Source organism: Canis lupus, chromosome 27, assembly GCF_003254725.2.
Source record: "Canis lupus dingo isolate Sandy chromosome 27, ASM325472v2, whole genome shotgun sequence".
NCBI lineage: Eukaryota > Metazoa > Chordata > Mammalia > Carnivora > Canidae > Canis > Canis lupus.
In genome coordinates this window covers 1,045,833-1,065,483 of record NC_064269.1, presented here as the reverse complement: position 1 = coordinate 1,065,483, position 19,651 = coordinate 1,045,833, and the positions used below count along the sequence as shown (strand labels likewise).

The 19,651-nt window shown below is 41.5% G+C and overlaps 1 protein-coding gene and 1 long non-coding RNA gene across 9 annotated transcripts in view; one reads left to right on the top strand and one right to left on the bottom strand.

Annotated features, from left to right (window-relative positions):
* Positions 1 to 1,526: 1,526 nt before the first annotated feature.
* The window catches only part of CBX5 (chromobox 5), a 37,995-nt gene continuing 19,870 nt past the window's right edge, over positions 1,527 to 19,651 (bottom strand). For all 7 annotated transcript variants that reach the window (XM_025458695.3, XM_049102908.1, XM_049102906.1 and 4 more), the window contains 3 exons: positions 15,597 to 15,783; positions 11,869 to 11,969; positions 1,527 to 9,912 (listed from right to left, as the gene is read on the bottom strand). In XM_025458695.3, coding sequence (XP_025314480.1) covers positions 9,762 to 9,912; positions 11,869 to 11,969; positions 15,597 to 15,783 — 439 coding nt within the window. In that variant the 3' untranslated portion in view covers positions 1,527 to 9,761. The remainder of the gene's footprint in view (positions 9,913 to 11,868; positions 11,970 to 15,596; positions 15,784 to 19,651) is intronic.
* On the top strand, positions 7,241 to 19,107 carry LOC118352590 (uncharacterized). Of its 2 annotated transcripts, none has more exons than XR_004809961.2 (4): positions 7,241 to 7,353; positions 7,548 to 7,840; positions 10,228 to 10,287; positions 18,662 to 19,107. It is a non-coding gene; the product is annotated as an uncharacterized LOC118352590 (long non-coding RNA). The 2 variants fall into 2 exon arrangements; XR_004809963.2 differs by having other exon boundaries at positions 7,261 to 7,381.

Genomic DNA, 19,651 nt, shown 5'->3' with positions numbered 1-19,651 from the left:
CCTTGAGCGGGAAGCGGGAGGCTCCGCGAGGTTCTCACCGGCTTCACCTCCCCCATCCCCGCAGAGTAGCAGAGGACCCCAGCTCTGCCCCACGCTCCTCGACGGTCGCCCTCAGGCTTGGGGCAGCTTGGGGTGTCCTGGGCCCCCCTCTGCACACGCCCGCGGGCAGCAGCCCTCAACACCAGGGCTCCTGCTTCCCCCCAGGTGCAGGCTGCTTGCCGGCAAGCCACCGAACCCCCACACCGGGCCCCCCGCTTCCCCCAGGCTGTCCATGCTGCACTGATGGCACCAGCTCCTCTGCAGCTCCGAGGCCCTTAGGCGGAGACAAAAGGGGAGGCAACAGCCCGGCTCGGACGCGCAGCAGAGGCAGCATCGCCGGGAGGGCTCGGGAGCGGGCTCGGGAGCGGCGATGAGCTCATCTGACGAGGGCCATGCACGCGAGCCCCCGACACACCGGAGGGCAACAAAACCCACGGCACCGTCGTTCAGGGGCGGCAGTGCGGGGGGCAAACCCCGGCGCCTGGCCTTGCGCAGGCCCGAGGCGGAGACGAGGTGGCGTGAGGGTGAGAACCGGGGAAGGGAAGGAAGGGGCAAGCGGTCCCAGGCTTCAGCGGGGGAAATAAATAATGTCCAGAAGGGGCTGGCTCTGAAGTGGACCAAATGGCTCTCCTGTCCCATGTTTATGGGGTCATGGACCATTAAACCAGCCAACCTACAGATGTCTTCATAAGACTTTACGAGATTAGGCTGGGGAGACCCTATAACTCAGCAGCAAGAAGGGAAAAGAAGAAGGGAGAATTGCAGATAAGAGATGTGGAAAAGAGGGCTCGGCCTTCGGGGTGTTATCGATCCGCGGGAGGAGGTCTGGGCTCTCGGCGCCTCTGCCTTCCTCGCTGCTCTTCTCTGAGTTTCTGTCTCCACTAGATTCAAAACTGCACCAGGCTTTTTAATTAATTAATAAATTTACACGTTTCCCTCCTCATCCAGCTTCCAATTGCTCCCCCCGCAACCCCGAGACACACCATGTTCCTGACCCACAATCATCAGGTCGTCCAAGACATGGTTTCTCTGGTATTTGTGAAGCAAATTGTTAAAGATAATAAAAAAGCCGTATTTGCAAGCCCACATATATTGGGATTTTTAAGCCTGATTTAGATTGTCAATGTGGTTTTCTGCAAATTCTAATAACCAGGGGCTGACTCTTCTGGGTCCCTGGGTTGCTGAAGGCTAATATTTATTCTCTGAGCCACTGGCAGCAGAGAGGAGTGCAGAGACCAGGAAGGCACAGTCTGAACAGGTTAAGGGAATGGAGTAGGGAACAGGATACGTGGGGTCTTATTCCCTAGGCCTGCGCCACCCCGTGGCAAATCAGAGACCAGCAACTGTTAGAAAAAAAGCCCTTGTTCTGGAAGGCTCGCTGCTCTTTTCTTTCAGAAAGGCATGTGTGACAACTGGCTGACATTCCAGGGACCAAATTAAGGAAGAGTGTCAGACCCAGATCTTCAAACCACCACTCAGGATCCATATTTGAAAAGCAACCATTTATTAGAACCAATACAAGAGTATGAAAAGAGGGAAAAGAGGAGGGTGGAAGAGGGGGAGAGAATGAGGTCTGCATCAATGTCAGTTGTGGAAACACATAAATTGCCTACTTTTAAACATTTACATTTAAAAGGCGAACATATATATATCACTTATCCTAAAAAAATAAAAAAATGAAAAGCCGACATGTTTGGCTGAACTAAAACCAAGAAACACAACCAAAACTCCCCCACAAACCAAAAGGTCCATAGAGAATTCAATTTCCCATTTTTCCACTTAGAAATCTGGCTACCAAGTGTGATGTGTTTTCCTACACAGGATGAGACAGTGTGGAGAGCCCAGCCTCTTGAGTCCTTCACGTCCCATCCTGTGGGACAGGGCGGCAGAGCTGCCGGGCCACGGGTGAGTCAACTCCTGGCTACCTGGCAGGAGGCAGACTGCTCTCTCCATCCCCCACAACTCCACAGGACCACCTGGCGCTGCCCGAGCTGGGTGAATAGAGCAAAGTCCACAAAGCACGGAGAACCGGAATGTGACCACAGCAAGGGGCCAGAACCTTGTGCTTTTCCATGGGTTACACGTCTAGGGCCAAGGAGAGGGAAAGGACAAAGAGCCCTGTTGGGAAGAGGAGCTGGCTAAGCCCACATCTGGGCAAATAGAAATCGTGTCCAAAGTTTTCCCAAACTGGAGGGAAAACAGGTCAAAGTCAGGTTCAGACTGTGGACACAGAAAAAGATGACAAATGAGTACAGTAAAGTCAGATGAAGCTTGAAGAGTGTTAAACATATCTCTAAAAAAATTTTTTTTTCCCAAGATGGCTCTTTTTTTGGTAGGGGACGGGGAAAGTGGTTATGTTTATTGAACCAGCTGGTTCCTGTAGGGAGGCAAGAGGGGGTGCGGTGACTCAGTTGGGGGGGGCGCGCGATAAAAGCAAGGATATAAATTAAGCCCACTGTGTTCACTTTGCTCCCGAGACAGCTGGAGTCTGTCCCAATCCCTTGGGGAATGGGACCTTAATTCCCAACCTGCAGAGAGAAACAAGCAGTAGCATCCCTGCCTCATAGTTCCCTAATCCAATGCTCCTGGGTCTGAGACAGCCTCTCTTTGTGGATGCAAGACATAGAAAATACTAAGTGCCTTCCCCCCATAACATCCTACGTCTGGACTATTAAGACTCCAACATTCACAAAAACACTGTCAACATCTGAACTAGCAGCTTTGAGGAGGGGTGGGGGGCAGAGAACTTGCCGAGGTCACTAGTAGTTCCAACCTTGGGACAGCTCAGTGAGGACTGAAGCCTATGTCAGGCCTAGACTTTAGACTTCGGCTCAAGGCATCCTCCATCGAGGACCCTAAAGTGTTCTACCAACTTTGATTTGCAATGCCTCACAACACCCCTGTGAGGTAGGTCAGTATCATTAACCCCATTTGACAGATGGGGAACTGAGGCATTGAAAGGAGTGACTTGCCCAAGGTCAGCAATTATGAACCAGTTGAGGAGGTTGGCACACACAGTCAGCATCCACTCACGTCTTGTTTCACTCCCTAGGGCACCTTACCTCTTAAGAGCGCATTTGCTTGCAAAAGGAAGTCAGCAGGTACACTTCACTCTGCAAACTAGATGAATTTAGCCAACCCACAACTATTAACAGAGGGCCTATTGTTTATCGGGCATAATGCAATGAACCTTGGAGACACAAACTGCTTCTGAAAGTCATGTGTTAGTGATGTTTTGCAAATAAAATTACATTTTAAGCATTAAGGGCATGATTCTTTTGTAAAGAAATACACACTTTCTCTTAAAGAGGTGAAAGTTCTATACTGAGTAACCCCTATCCCTAAATCCTAAAACCCAAGAAAAAGACCTCATTCGAACAAGAATGCAAGAACCCTATCCCCAGGGCCAGTCTCGGTGGTGTCCTGAGTCGCAAGGCCGGGGGAGGGGGCGCAGGCCTAGCAGCAGCAGTGGCACCAATGGGAGGCACTCTCCCCAGGCTAAGCCAGGCCAGGTGGCAGGACGCAGCCCCCTCCTGCTGCCGCTCATCCCTCCCCTCAATGCCCACAAGGCAGCATCTTTCCAACCATTCTGCACCAGTCTAACTTCAGGAGTTGCCAGGATCCTCATGAATGGCTCTCGAGATTAAGGATATAAATGGTGACCCCTCGTTTTCCATTCAGAGAGGGGAATGAAGTGTTCTCTAGGACTAGCTGTAAGACTCTTGTAATATTCTTTAATACCCTGACAGGAGCGTAACTCTTTGATGAAAGCTTGAAAGAAAGAAAACCTTCCCCCCTCTCTGGACTTACAACTGGATTCTGGTGGTAATCATTATGACCCTTATCCTAAAACTAGAGGAAAAAAACTAAAACCACAGTCAGCCCTAGTTTAGAATCAAATTCTAAAGCTACTAGAAACTGTAAAACACAGACTTTAAAAGTGCTGTGACATGACTGAACTCTATCTTCTTGGGTCTCCTTGAAGACTCTCCAGGCAGAAAGCCCCTCTTTTCCCTCTGCACCCCCTTGCAATAGCCAGAGCAGCAGGACTCTCCATACATCAGAAGCTCAAAGAATGATCTACCAATACACACGGTATAATGTCCACCAGGGATGCTCTCATTCCAGGAAGGACCAACCATCACCAAGACCTAAATATTAACCTTTTTCCATTGATTGCTGATCACACTGGACAAGCCCAGGTGATGATAATGTTCAAGACATTAAAATGACAGTTTAGTCTGTTTGGAATTCCTCAAAAAGTGTGATGAACTGGCCACCGGCACCTAGGATCAACTATGAGGGTCACACCTGCCAATGCCAAGGGACATCGCTCGCCCGCTCTCACACACACAAACAGAATGGCAAGATAAAAAGTTCACTGCATTCAATTTAGCCTAATTTCTTGATAATAGTTTCCTATTAGATTTTCCGATTAATACTGATGGCTCTTACCTAGGCTGTGATAATTAGGTTTTGATCTATTGTGACATTAATGATCACAATCAGTTGACTTGGAAATTGTCTTAATTAATGGCTCTTCCCTCCTCAGCTGCCTCCAGTGCAGGTTCTGTCCCCTGCCCTCACCACCTTGTTTTAACTCTTTCCTACTGATCCCAGAGACAAATAGCATTGGAGGACCACTTCCCGTAAGCCAAGATTTCTAACTATTTTAAAACAGTTCTCTGACGGAAGAACAATATGAGATGATGAGGATCAGGATGAGAAGAGAACATGCTGTCAAGGCATAGAAAAAAATTCCATGTTAGAAAACAATCAAAGTCAAGCATGATGTGAGAGTGGCAATGACAAGCCGAAGTAACTTCTAAAAAGACAAGATGAGGTAGTTTAAAATTCAAGAAATCCAGCGCAAGCACAAAGAAATTAGAATTATTTTTATGAAGCTATCCAAAGAACCTTCACATTTCAATTTTCCAGAACACTTACTCATTCCTGGGAATTCTGACTTCCGAAGTTAGTCAACTCTCAATGATCCAGACAGAGAAAAGTACCTTTTTCTTGTAGTTACACAGTTCAGAATTAAGACATTTCTTAGACCGTTTCTTACTTAGCAGGGCTAAGGCCTCACCCTAGACTTCCTTAGATTGATTAAATCTGCAACTCCAGGTATGTGCGCTTCCTAGAGAGGTTTCCACATAACTGACACGTCTCCTTAGAAATCACCATGCTGCAGTGTTGAATAAAACTACACTGCACACAGTAGACACTCATGTGTTAACAGGTGTGCCCGACGCCTTCTTTTTAGTAAACCGCTCGTCATTGAAAAGTATGTCCTTGTTTTAAACTTAAAGCCAACCTCACGATAATTCTTCCAAAAGTGATGAGAAACTGAAAAAGGTGTGAGCGACTCTGATAAAATGTCCGTGAGGAATAAACGTCACAGAACCCATAGTAATGTAACAACACAAAGGTGGGTCTGCAACATAGATAATACATTCCACAAGCAAGGATTAACTAGACCATAAGTACTTTGGCAAAGAGCCCAAAACAGGGATCAACACGAGGGGCTTCTCAATCCACACTCACCTGTTGTTTTCTCTCTCAGCAACAGCAAGGCTAACCAACCTTCAGCTATCCTTATTTTCTGGAATAAAACAAGCCCTCGTTGTAGTCCACCTATGGCCAGTTAGCTAAGTTCATCCAAGGTCACAGGTCTATCCCCCTATGAACCATCACCCACCTACTGTCCCCAAATCAAAAATGTGTACCTATTTGTAGCACTTATTACATTGCACTATTAACACTCAGTTCATCCCACAACAGTATGAAAGTTCTTTGAAATCAGAAGAGTGTATCTTCTTGAACCGTGTACCCCTAAGGCCAAAAAAAATGCTTGTGGAATAAAATGAGTGCTGCTGCACACTAGTATGGTTGGAACATGCACAGCTCAATATAAATCCACTACTATTAATTGGATGAGAACACTGAATTCTGAGCATATCATGTACCCCTGGGTGCAAGGCTGGTGACATCTGTTTTTGAAAATATAACTTTTATGATTAGTGATAAAGCCAGCATGAAACTAGAATACACTGGATCCAAACCATTCCTCTTTCCACCTTGCCACAGGTAGGCTTGCTTGGCAGTCTGATTACAAAGGTACAGACTTCCACACTATAACTTTTAATCCAAAAACCTAAACCAAAAGGATAGAAGTATGGATGCAAAATGAGCTTTTCCTTTGACCTCATTTGTGAGGAATAACTTCCACATTTCTAATCTAATGACTTAACCATGCTTGTGGTTCTCATGTCATTGGAAAGCAGTATTTTATTTTAGGTCCTCAAACTCAAATCCTGAGGGCAAAGACAACTGCTCCCCAGCCCAGACACAAGATAGATCCCTCTGACCCCTTACTGTACCTTAGGTGAGCTGGACCAAACACAGATCCAACAAAATCACAAGATGAAAATCCCAAGCACCTTCCCAAAAGCCCTAGGCTCTGACCTGAACAGAAGGACAATGGACTGCAGGACAGCTACAGAACAGGAACAAAGAGAGTTAAGAAGAACCTAACTGCCCTAGCTACGGAAACAGGACTAACCTTTCATCAACAACAAAAAGCAGTACACGGCCATGGCTGGGGGACAGCCAAGGACCGCCTAGATTCATATTAAGGAACACCAGAGGCCCAAGCGCTTCCTTGAACAGACCAAAACCGGACTGTGGGAGGAAAAATGATATGGCTCTCTCCAGGTTAAAAACAGGTGCTTCCATCAAGGCTGATGTTCCTAACAGCTAATCCTAACATGAGGGCTTTGGCCCAGTGCAGAGCTCAGAAAAGCAGCTACACTGACCTTGGTCAACTTTGCCGGGCAGGGCTCTGTTACCTACTGTTACCTACGGTGGAAAGTGAGATCCTTGAATGGGGATTACTAAAAGAAATTCAGCATTAGAAAGATGTTTTGAAAGAAGACTAAGTAAAAACAGGGAAAAAAGCATGCTTGAGCACCGGAGACCTAGATGTTTAGGAGTGCTTATTTAGCCCAGGGCTACTAACTCTTCTGAGGAGAAAGCCCCATGAAAATAGGTTTCCTTCTGAGGCTGCAATTCTGCAAGGGCCAGGATAGCTACTCAGCACTAACAAATGCCAGAGGCACAGGCCAGTATGTGGTTTCCTTTTGCTGAGGGCTCAAGTCAGAATTCTGGCCTCTGGCTCCCTACATTCCTATAGAATGTAGGAATTCCTATAGAATGTGGGTAGGCAGGGAGAAAACAACAATTGTTCTGGCAGCATTCAGTACAAGACCATGATTCAATACTGTGAACAGAAAAGATGGAGTGAAGAGTAAGGTATTAAACAGCTGATGAGTAGTAGATGGTAATTCCTTTGTTAAAAATCAGATTTTGATAAATGTCTTATATATCACCTATAACCATGGCAACCACGTGCCCCAGGTTTCTCAGAACCAATCTCAGCATAAACTAATTCTTTTGTGTTCTTTGTCCACATGTTGATTTTGGTCTGAAAAATAGTCTCACTGTAGTTTATAGGCCCACTGCTCCTGGGAGACACACACCGGCTCCATGGATAAGCTGTCATTTTCTCCACCTGCAAATCAACAGGCCCAGATCCCCTCCTCAGGGGCTCTGGCCTACTTCTGACTTATTCTTGTCTACCCTAATTATATCCTTGGCTACTTGTATGACAAATCCGTTTCCTGACCATCCTTTCTTTCTTTCAGATGCCCATCAGATTAAGTACTAATCAACTGTCAATTATCTAGGCCTTGAATTCTTCCAGAGTAAAGAAAGAGATAAAAACTCCTACCCACTTGAGGTATGGGTTAGGAGTTCTCACCCAATCACATTACCATTCAGAAGGATTTTCCTGGATGACTTAAACCAAAAGCTTCATTGTTCCAGTCTGTCATGTCACTGCAGCAACAGCTGTCTTCTCAACTGTGCAGTATAATTTTTGACATAATTTATACAAGCACACAGAATTCAATCAGCAGCTGAGCAGGAAAGCAATGGTAACAAATGCTATGAATGGGTATATGATTTGCATATTATTCAGCTCATCTGTGGACTGGAGCAATCTATCCATTCTCCTGATTACTCTGAATAATCTAGAAATAGTTGAATGCTCCTGGCCAGACAGCTATATGTTTTAAAAATCAAAAGCACAACAAAAACCACCTAAGTGGCTAGTGAACTCTAGAGTTAAGGCTATTTCAAGCATTTATTCTTAATTCCTCAGCTTTGGACCGGGACACAGAGGCTCATGACCCTGCTATTTCCTTACTTTTTAGTCTTGATTCTCTAGCACCCCCTCAACTAAAAGGAAATGGCTAAAGAGAAGTAGGGCATTTCTTGGGGTCACGGATGGAAACAGAAGATCAGATAATGATCTCTCAATACAATGGCAAAGCAGGAGAAAGCCAAAGGGAAATATTCTGAATAGGGACAAAAGGTTGTGTCAACATGCTAATGCCAGGGCCTGTCTCTCTGAGGTGATAGTCTTCCACAAAAATGTATTTTGAAAAATAAAATACAACTGTGAGTTTGAGGGTGGAAAAAGGGAAGAGCAATAATACTTTGGAGACTCTTGGTGGCAAGTCCAGGCGTCAACAAAGCAGAAAATTTATGACTATAAATGCTATGAATACTTAAAATTGATACTGTGGCCAAGGGCTCCCCTCCAAGAATTCCCCACTGAAAATAATGGCATGGAGGGGAAACTTGGGTCCACTGAGAAGTGAGGGTCAGGTCTGAAGCCTCTTTGGTACCAGGAATGCTTTGGGAGGCCACAAAAGCTGGCAGGGCAGGAGGGTGCCTAGCACCTTGGCACAAGCAAGCACCAGGCAGTCACTCACACTTACATAAATATAGAGTCCAAATGTGAGGGATGGAAAGAAAAAATTCATATATACCATATGTGATCATAAAGACAACTGTATCCTACCCCATCATCCTCATGTACAAATAGCTAAAAAATCTCCGCAGTTCATAATCTTGTCATTTTATGACAGACTATACCACCTTGCAGAAGCAGAATCAGGGATTGCTAACAAACAAGGCCAAAAGTCCTGGGGCTAAGAGCGCCTTAACAAATATGAGTGTAAAATTTCAAGTCCTCCAAGGGATGGAGCTATTCTGGGAGGATGAGTGGGGATAAACAACAGAGGGTGGCCCAGAGGACCACACCAGGAACCCTGTATTCTACTGGGTAGAGCTGAATGAGGTTGGGAAAGCCCCAACAGGTAGGCAGTTGCTATTGGCTTTTTTAAAAGATGGGAACATCTTTTCCATCCCAACATCTCAAAACAAAAGCTAACTGGTCATCAACATGTTCTAAGAACCAAAGCAAGAAACCAAAATTCATCATCATTACAACAAAATCCCCCAATCTAAAAAGGAACCAACCCTGAAAAGATCAAGACTCTAAGGTGATTAAAAAGTTAAAACTCATCTTGAGGTCACAAGGGAGCAGAAGGAAGAGATCAGGGCAAAGGAAAAAAGTGTGGGAATTACACACAGTATGTAAATGCCTGGTCTTCACAGAGAGACACTTATCATGAATCAGACCATCAGTTATGTTACAAGAGAACCAATACCAACATTTCTCCTGTGGAGCACAGTGATAAGCACATTTTTTATGGATATGTTTAGGATAGAAGGGGGTGGGCAGAAGGAAGAGGAGGCAGGGAGGTGAATGTATTATATACAAAGAGAAATGACAGAGACCACCCCCTCCTTTAGCTCTTTGCTGTTTCTTTCTCTTTGTTTTCCGCATCCTCAGGATATGCATGCCATGTCAGTCTCTCTTCATAAAATGCTATCACAATCTGTGGACATTTTACATTAGCTTCTTTTGCAAGAACCAGGTCTGCTTCATCTGTGTCTTTCCTGGAGAGAGAAAATATGAGACTTAGAAGGAGAGGAAGTAAGAGCGAGAGAGAATCTATCTAAACCAAGGCTTAGGGGATCCCTGGGTGGCTGAGCGGTTTAGCACCTGCCTTCGGCCCAGGGCGTGATCCTGGAGTCAGGGGATTGAGTCCCACATCAGGCTCCCTGCGTGGAGCCTGCTTCTCCCTCTGCCTGTGTCTCTGCCTCTCCCTCTGTGTGTCTTTCATGAATAAATAAAATATTAAAAATAAATACACCAAGGTTTATATTATATGGATTTAACCAACTTGATTTCCTCTCCATCTCGATTTCAAGGTGAGGACAACCCTAACAGCTCCGTACTTTCAAGGAGAAATTCAAGTAAATAAATTATCAGTGAGTATCATTTAACTGCTGCTACATCAGACAGAAGCGGAAGTCTTCAGCTAGAACTTAGATGGAAAACATAGCAGGCTTAATCAAAAGGCTGAAAATGAAGTTATATAAATTTTGCTCCTATAATTTTGATTTATATGTATTGAGTGAACATGATCAAATCTACATTCAGTCCTATTGATTATGCACAGAATGATCAATACAGTTTCTGGATCATCTCAGTGAAAGGGTTAACCTTTCTCATCTTGTGGCCTTTTAAACACTCACTATCCTTTTGGTGAGAACTATGGACTAGAATAGTAAGAAAACAGAAATTTAAGTCTGCAATAGTACTTATATAAGGAACAATAAGAGAATGTAAAATCCAGTCACTAAAATGAAATGTAGGAATTAGCTGCAAATTTCAATTGTCCAAGTTACAAGAGCTCTACCAACGTGTATAAATAAAATTCTAGCCCTGGGTGGCTCAGTGGTTTAGCGCCTGCCTTCAGTCCAGGGAGTGATCCCAGAGTCCTGGGATCGAGTCCCACATCGGGCTCCCTGCATGGAGCCTGCTTCTCCCTCTGCCTGCGTCTCTGCCTCTCCCTGTGTCTCTTGTGAATAAATAAAACATACATACATACATACATAAATAAAAATCTAGCAAGTCCCTTAACCAGCATTCCAAATGGAGAAAGTATTATGGGTGAGGAAAGGAGGGGAAAACACACAGCTCAGAGCAGACACTCAAATTTGGACTGTGGTGGGAAAAAAAAAGCTAGTTAATGTATGATTATAAATCATATGTAACACATATGGCTGAGTGGGGAAAATAGTCAATACAGTTCCTTACTTCTGACAGAGTATAATGATTCTTCAAATCTAGGCTTCTGGGTAATTTACCAGCAAAATTTCGATCAGATAAAATATTAAACCTTTTGATTCTACAACTTCAAGGTAAATAAGCTTCCTCAGTGGCAATGCAGCATGAAGCCTCTCTTTAGAAACCAAACTTAAATCACAAGCCCAGAACACTGGAAACAGAGAGGTAGTGAGGGCCACACCATAAATCACCCTGTCTTTACGAAACCAAATTGAGGGGAAGTAACTACACTTTCCTCTAAGAGACACTCCCTCCACCGGATGAAATAACTTACGCTTATTTACGCTTTGGCTAGTATTAGTAAATGCTCTCTGTTGAGATGATTTTTCGCTTTTAGACATTATTCAGTTGTTTTGATCCTTAGTGATGCCAGAAAGCCTCACTCAACTCCTATCTCATGGCCACAGGCTCATGGTCTAACGGTAAATGATTCAGAACTGTGTAAATAAATGGTTAGGTCATGTCTATACGTTTCCTACCTCAAAGCTACCTTAGGTATTTGGGCTAAAATAATTTGGCTTAATACCAAGGCTTGAGAATGTCTTAAATCCACTCCCAACCATAATTTCCATTAATACTAATGGGTGATATAAACCAAAGATTCTTGACAATCAAAATTCTTAGTCGGGATATACTCTGCCTTCCTTCCCTATCTTCTATACAAATTCAAGCCACTGGCAAAGAAACACAACTATACAGTGAAGCCCAATCTCTCTCACCATTTCATTAGGAACATTAAATCACCACAGGAATCTGTCGCCCCAATGATCTTTTCTGGTTCCAGTCCTCTCTCAAAGCCCCGAGCGATATCATTGCTCTGCTATAAATAGAAGATAAAGAAAAGGTTACAGTCTGGAGAAGAGTTAAAAAAAAAAAAGTTTCACAGCTCAACAAAGCCCAACCTAAGTTCATTTTTGTCACAAATTCAAAGAATTCTTAGAACTTAAGAAATACAATACTGGGCCAGCCAGTGACAATGACGCCAAGAAGTATTTTTGTTAGATGCAGTTGTCCTTCTACTACACTTTCACAGGATTACAAGCAGCCCCTAAAACTCTTTCATATCCCTTAAGATATTCTGGAGGCATCACCTAGGAACTCATCTAACCTTCTAATCTAATCTCCTTGATATTATGAATTGACTACTTCTCAATTGTTGCTTCCGAGATGATAAACAAGTCCATGCTTACCCGAACTAAACCCTTTTTCATTTTATAAACTCAAACGTACCGCTTCTCCATCTTAATTTTTTTAGACATTTAGTCTACCTTAACACTGACCAGTATTTTTAATATTTTTCACAGTCGTTTATATTTATGAAAGAACAGAGATAAGAATGATTCAAGGCAGTACCATAAAATAGCAAATCTCTTTCAGAGCTCACATACTGCACAATACCCACACACTTGGAGAAGAGGCCCTGGTCTGTGCCTAACCCCTCCTGATATGCATGAGCTGTTAGCACTAGAAAACAGAACTGGAGAGTGATTTAAAACAAACCAGTAATTTTCTAGATTATTCAAACTTGGTCAAAATGCAATCATGCAATCAAGACAAGGAGCACAGAGTCCTATTCAGGTGTGATGGCACTGATGAGAGCAAAACAGTGAAATTTTAGACAAACCAGGTAATTTTAAAAACCTTATTATGGAAGATAATGCAAGCTTATCTAGTGGTAACATAAAAAAGATTTAAAAAGACTGCCCAAATGAACTAGATCTCTGATGTCCGATTTTCATAATAAAATCTCTTTGATCTGACATTTACTCTGCCCTTTTTTTTTTGAGAGAGAGAGATACAAAGTATTCAGGATCCAGGTGGTCCCCAAAGATACCAGAACCAACACTGGGAAGGAAATTCCATGCACGGATCAGGGGAGATACTGACTTAAAAACACTGCCTCTTTTGGGGGCGCTTAAGGGGAGGAGGTTCCCAGATGTGCACACAGCTGCTCACAGCTGGAATGCTGGCACACAAACTGAGTTGTAAATCATAGCTGGCGGCTGAAAACAGTTTGCCACATAGAGAGGGAAGGGAAGAAAAATGTTCAAGCTGCTGAAAAGGAGCCGAGGCGAGGAAAATGCTAAAATCATCACACAGGCAGTAATCTTAAATCAGGCATAATGCCGACTAACAAATTTCTTCTGCAGTGGTCTAAAGAAAGAAACGCAATCCCCTCCTGTACCTTTAAAACATACAATCACCTATCTTCCTGGCTGCCTACCTGACAGCCGCCAGCACTGCTGAGAATGCTGTCAGGGACCCTAGATGAACATTACAAGGGACGTGTGGGGGTTGTTTTCAAGGTCAGCAGCATCAGAACCTGGCCCAGGAAAGAAACTCTCTATGCCGGCCAGTAGGTCTAAGCCAGACTGCTCCTTTTTGAAAGGAGAGAAACCCTAGGTTGAGGAAATACACAACGTATGTCACAAATGGCTAGTCCCAAGTCTTCTGCTGTGCTGTTTTTTGGTCTCTTTACTTAGCTAGAAAATGAATCAAACAACAAAAGCCAGAATACAAAGGACTAATAAAAAAGAAAGAGCAAACCAGGTCTTAGCTCCTTAGAGAAGAGAAGGCATTCTCAAATTCCTTATCAGTACTGTATATCATAATGATATACATACCTCACCAAAACAAAGTAGTTTTAAAAATATGGTTGCAAAAAATAAAATTAACCAGGGAAGCAAATAAAGAGATAGACACAAACCTAGAGTGCACTTTCACTTTTAGCCTCCAATCTTTCACTCTTATTTCAATTCTTTTTGGAAAGCTGATCTCCCATTTTCTCTATCACTTGTGTAAGTCTTTTAAAATACTGATGTCTAGGGTCCAACCCAGAGAAGTCTGAATTTAACTAGTCTGAGGTGTATCTTGGGTACTTGGTCTTTTTTTTTTTTTTTTTTTTTTAAGCCCCTCACCCACCCCTAGCGATTCTAATGTACAGCTACGGCTGAGAACTAATGTTCTAGAAAGATGGGTATCAAGTAGAATGAAGATAAATAGAGATGCTTATGGTAGGGACACTAGAAAATTCTGAAGTGGACTTATGCTTTTATTTTATTAAATGTTAAGGGTATGATACATCCTTCATCACAAAAGGCTTCATAACCTTGAAATAAATGAAAGGATTGGAAGCTGGGGGGGTGGGTAATATGTGTGTCTGTGTGTGTGTACAGATGGAAAATATACACATGAAAAAAAGAGAAGCAGGAACAGGGCTTATGCTAGTGATTGAGAGCTAAAGATCAGAAGAATTAAAGTAACTAAATCAAACCAAACTTTCATAAACACACGTTTTAAACTTAACAATAGGGATGCCTGGGTGGCTTAGCAGTTGAGCATCTGCCTTCAGCTCAGGGCATGATCCTGGGTCTAGGGATCAAGTCCCACATCAGGTTCCCCGTAGGGAGCCTGCTTCTCCCTCTGCCTATGTCTCTGTCTCTCTTTCTGCCTCTCATGAATAAATAAATAAAATCTTAAAAAAAATAAACTGAACTAAAAAAAAAAAGATGAAAATTATTTGGAGTATGTAGAAATAATAGACTCAAAAGAGAATATACATGCCACTGAACTGTACACCTTAAAATGGTTAATTGCGTCTAGGCGCAGTCAGTTGAGCATCTTGGTTTCAGCTCAGGTTGTGATCTCAGGGTCTTGAGATCAAGCCCCAGGTCAGGCTCCCTGTTCAGCGGAGTCTGCTTGTGATTCTCTCCCTTCTCCCTCTGCCCTTCTCCAACAATGTATGCATACGTGCTCATTCTCTCTCAAATAAATCCTTAATAATAAAATGAAATGGTTTATTGCATGCTATGTGAATTTCACTTCAATTTAAAAAAGAATTTTAAAGTTTAAAAATAAGTGCTATCTTTGAAACAAAAAAATTAGAAAAAAATTAGTAAATATTTTATTTTTTACTTTTATTTAAAAAAGATTGTATTTATTTATTCATGAGACACAGAGAGAGGCAGAGACACAGGCAGAGGGAGAAGCAGGCTCCCTGCAGAGAGCCCAATGTGGGACTCGATCCCAGGATTCCAGGATCATGCCCTGGACCAAAAGCAGACGCTCAACCGCTGAGCCACCCAGGTGTCCCATTAGTAAACACTTTAAAGCCCCTTTTCTACACTTAAAAACTTCACCAAGTCCCTCCCTCACTAAGATAACTTTGCCTATTTATTATGGAGAAGACAGGAAGTGGTTACCTGTTTTACAGGGATTTAATTTTGCCACTCTACTACAATTCAGTGGAATATACAGTATGTTTCTCAATCAGCCAGGAGAGGGAGCTGCAGTTAATCAACGTACCTCCTTGGAAGCTCTTTTGTTCAACAATTTACCTTGCAAGCCACCCTTAGAACAGAAACCACCAAGATATTGCTTAGGAGGTTGGGGAGGTGGGGAAGAGGCAAAACAAATGTTTGTGGGAAAAAGGGGAAAAGAAGCTTACCTCTCTCTTTTTTTTGGATTTGATATCATCAGCATTGTTCGAGAAATTGGATTTCCTCTTGTTACTTTCTGATTTCTCCCTGGGTTTGTTATTTTCACCCTCCTTCATCTTCTTATACTTTTTCATAAACTCAGAAATTAGCTCAGGACAATCCAAATTTTTCTCGGGTTCCCAAGTATTGTGCTCCCTGGGCACAAAGAATGGGGGGGGGGGGGAAGGAAAAGAATGAGGGGGGAAAAATCCAGTGCTTTCTTTCAAAGAAGACAAGTAGGCAAAAAGAAATAAGCCTTACACTTAAGAGAGAACAAATTTGATCTTAGGAATCTATCTAAGAGAAATGAAAAAAATACATATCCACAAAGAAACTTGCACACAAGTACTTATAGCAGCATTTTAATAGCTAAAGACAGAAAACAATTCAAATGCCCATCAACTTGTGAATGGATGAATAAATGTGGTGTATCTATACAGGAGAATACTATTCAGCAAAAAAGGGAGCACAATACTAATTAATACATGTCACAACATGAAAGAATCTCAAAAATAACATGCTAAAAACCAGATGCAAAAGACCATATATTGTCTGATTCCATTTATATGAAATGTAAGAAAGACACATTTAGAGAAAAAAGCAGACCAGTGGTTTGTTGGGTTTGGGATTAAATACAGATGAGCTCAAGAGAATCTGGGGAAATTATGGAAATATTCTAAAACTGGAATGTGGATTATAATGGTTGACAACTCTATGAATTTACTAAAATTCACTGAATGAATTTACTAAAATTCAACAAATGAATTTTATGGTATGTAAATTACACCTCAATCAAGTTTTCTGAAACTCAAAATAGGAATTCTGCTTTATAAAATAATGTGATTTCATACATATAATCATCTATGCAAATCCTGAGGAGAGAATACATAATAAATTGTGCACTCCCAGTTTTCACTATCTTAAGCATGTTACTTATATTTTGAAAAAATGTCAATAAATTTTTGGAGGATTGGAAGTAATTATTAAGAAAAAAGGTAGTTGTAAGGGCTTAAATCATTAGAATATAGGCAAAATGTTAAAAAGACGACCCAGAAGTGGGGCTTCAATGCTGTGGATTCAAGTCTACTGTTACTAGTCAAAATATGTTTTCATATTAATTAAAAAAACCCAGGCTGAATAAACGAGTCTAATTAAGCTTGGATCAAGGGAGTCCTATTATGAGGAAAACAGTTATTATTCACAAAGTTGTTGTCTATTCCTGGCACGGGGTTTGGAAAACCAAACCACCAACTACATCATAAACTTATGCAACCAAAGCATGAAATGTACCTACATGGGAAAAATCAGACCAGGGATGCTCTTCAGTCCTAGCCAGTGGCGAAAGTTCTTTTGGTTATTTGGTAATGGACTAATTTATATTAAAGTACATCTGAAAATATGTCATAGAAATGGTTTCTACAATCCTTTCATAGACTTGAGAAAAAATTTCATGTATGCACTATCCATTTTAAAAATTTTGTTTTTTAAACAAGGTATCTTTAGATGGGCATGGTTTGAACACACACCATAATAACTTGACTCAAATAAAAAGTAGAATGGAAAAATCTGATATTTACTCTAGATTTAAAACTTTCTGCAAAAAGAGCTTGAGAATGAGACAAAATTTATACTGAAATAATCTGAGCTAAAACTAGAAAACGCTTGCCTTCATAGCTCTTCTTTCAGCAAAAGACAAAAAAAAAAAAAAACAAAAAACCACCTCATACAGTAACTTTCCCCCAAATCCATAAACCATATAGTTTACTATCCCAGAAGAAATTAAGACACCAAAAGCAAGAGGCTTGCCAACGCTGTAAAACACAAGCAAGCAAGCAGCAAGCAGACATTGGGAGGGCGGGGGCGGGGGGGGGGGGGTCTCAAATGATAAGGAAAGCCAGTACTATAATGGGATTATCTCTTTTCCTACCATATTGGTATGGCTGCTTTTACATCAATCCATTTTTACCCAAAAGATAGCATGGTATAATTTTAAAAGAGCCTGGGAATTAGGGCCAAAGTAATCTGATACTAGATCCTTGTGCCAGCACTTACCAGTTATGCTATCTTCAGCAAATAGCTTTGTTAAACCTCCTCATCTGTACATTCAAAATACCTCTAAAGGCTGTTATGAGAATTAAAGAGAATACATGAGGTAGAAGAATCTGATCACTGCCTAGCAATCAGCAGGTACTTAGTTACAGACAATGCTAATGGGGCAAAATTTGTTCCAGTCTGTAATGAATTCCCGGGCATTTCCGAGAAAGTAAGGACAAGTGCTTTTAATTCATCTGCCCCAAACTTTCTTTCCCTCTTTAATCAATGTAAGTTACCAGTTACTGTAACTCAAATACAGATATAGTCCTAAGTACCTTCAAAATGACCAACAACTTCCAATGGTAATTCAATGGGCCCAATAAACATCCTTAAAACCTTTTGGTGTTATTTTAAATTCTTATTTCTAGGTCTCTCAAACTCATAATTTCTCATCTCTAAAGAATGCCGTGATACGATTCCTCTTTGGAATATAAAGGGCATATTCTGATTGCTGTGCTACCCATATTTAGCACTGTGTGCTAGAGATGCTAAGCATCCTATAGTGCATGGACTATCCCATCTAAAATGTCAAAAGTGCTCCAAATGAGAAATGTTGATTTCCGTAATGAAAGAACTTTATGTTCCAAAGGCTCCTGATTCAGACCTTTGTCCAAAGGTACTATCAACACTTGAACCTTTTACTACATTTAATAAGTCCTATACTTTAAAGCTGTGATATTCAATATGTTAACATATTGTGTGGCTTCTGAACACTTGAAATGTGACTACTATGAACTGAGATGTGCTATAAAATGTAAAATATACATGAGATTTTTAAGATATTAAAAAAAGTAAGATATCTTAATTTTATATTGGTTAATGTTAAAACAGCACTTTGATATACTGTGTTAGATAAATTAAAATTAATTTCACTTTTCTTTAATGTGGCCAACAAAAATGTAGAATTATAGACATGCTTTGCATTATATTTCTATTGCAGAGCCACTCCAAGAAGCCTACAACAGTTTCTACCACTGCACTAGGATTCTAGAAAATCCATTCTTTGTTATCAGGCATCCTGGGAAGATAATTAATCAGAAATTGAGGCAAAATGTCTAATGATTACACAGATTTCACCTTTCAAATTACCTCTTCTGTGCTTCAATGTGTCTAGTTCTATTTACTCCAAGGAAAAAGAATAATCACCTCTAGCACTTCAGCATAAAGCCAGTTACTTCCTAAGAGACATTCTAGTCAATACTCAGTATCATTCTTAAAGCTGACTTTTAAAAAAAGGGTTTCTGAGGTTTTCAAATACAAAAACAAAAAGCTAGAATATCTTAGTGTTGATTGCAGAAACTAGGTGGTGTGTATCTCAGTGTTTACTCAATTTCTTTTGTCTCGGCTGTAGATTTGAACTTAAAAAAATAAATACTAGGGGGAAAAAATGTGGCCTCAGATTTAAGTTTCTCATTAAGATGAGTCCTTCATCCTAGGTCACTTATAAGATCCAAAGATCATTTTAGAGAGGTATAGGCTATGGAATAAACAACTTCTGCTTAAATGTATATAATTTTAGCTTAGTTATATGCAAAAGAATATTAACAGTAAAAGTTTATGCTTTTAAAGATTTTGTTTTTAAGTAATCTCCACCCAATGTGGGTCTCCAACTCACAACCCGGACATCAAGAGTCACATGCTATACTGACTGAGCCAGCCAGGTGCTCCAGTAACAGTTTATACTTAACATTAAGCTTACCTGTCAGGCTCTACATATACCCAACATCCCTATGACAAGTACCATTTCCTATTCCTGTTTTTTTGAGGAGGAAAAAGATTAAGGAACTAAACCAAAGTCACCCAGCTCACAAGTGGTGGAACAAAATCTGGACCTAGGCAATCTGGCTCCATGTCTATGCACCTAGCCAATTCATTATACTCTCTCTCAAAAGCGTTATCATTAAAACACCAGCTCCAAGGGAGAGGAGAC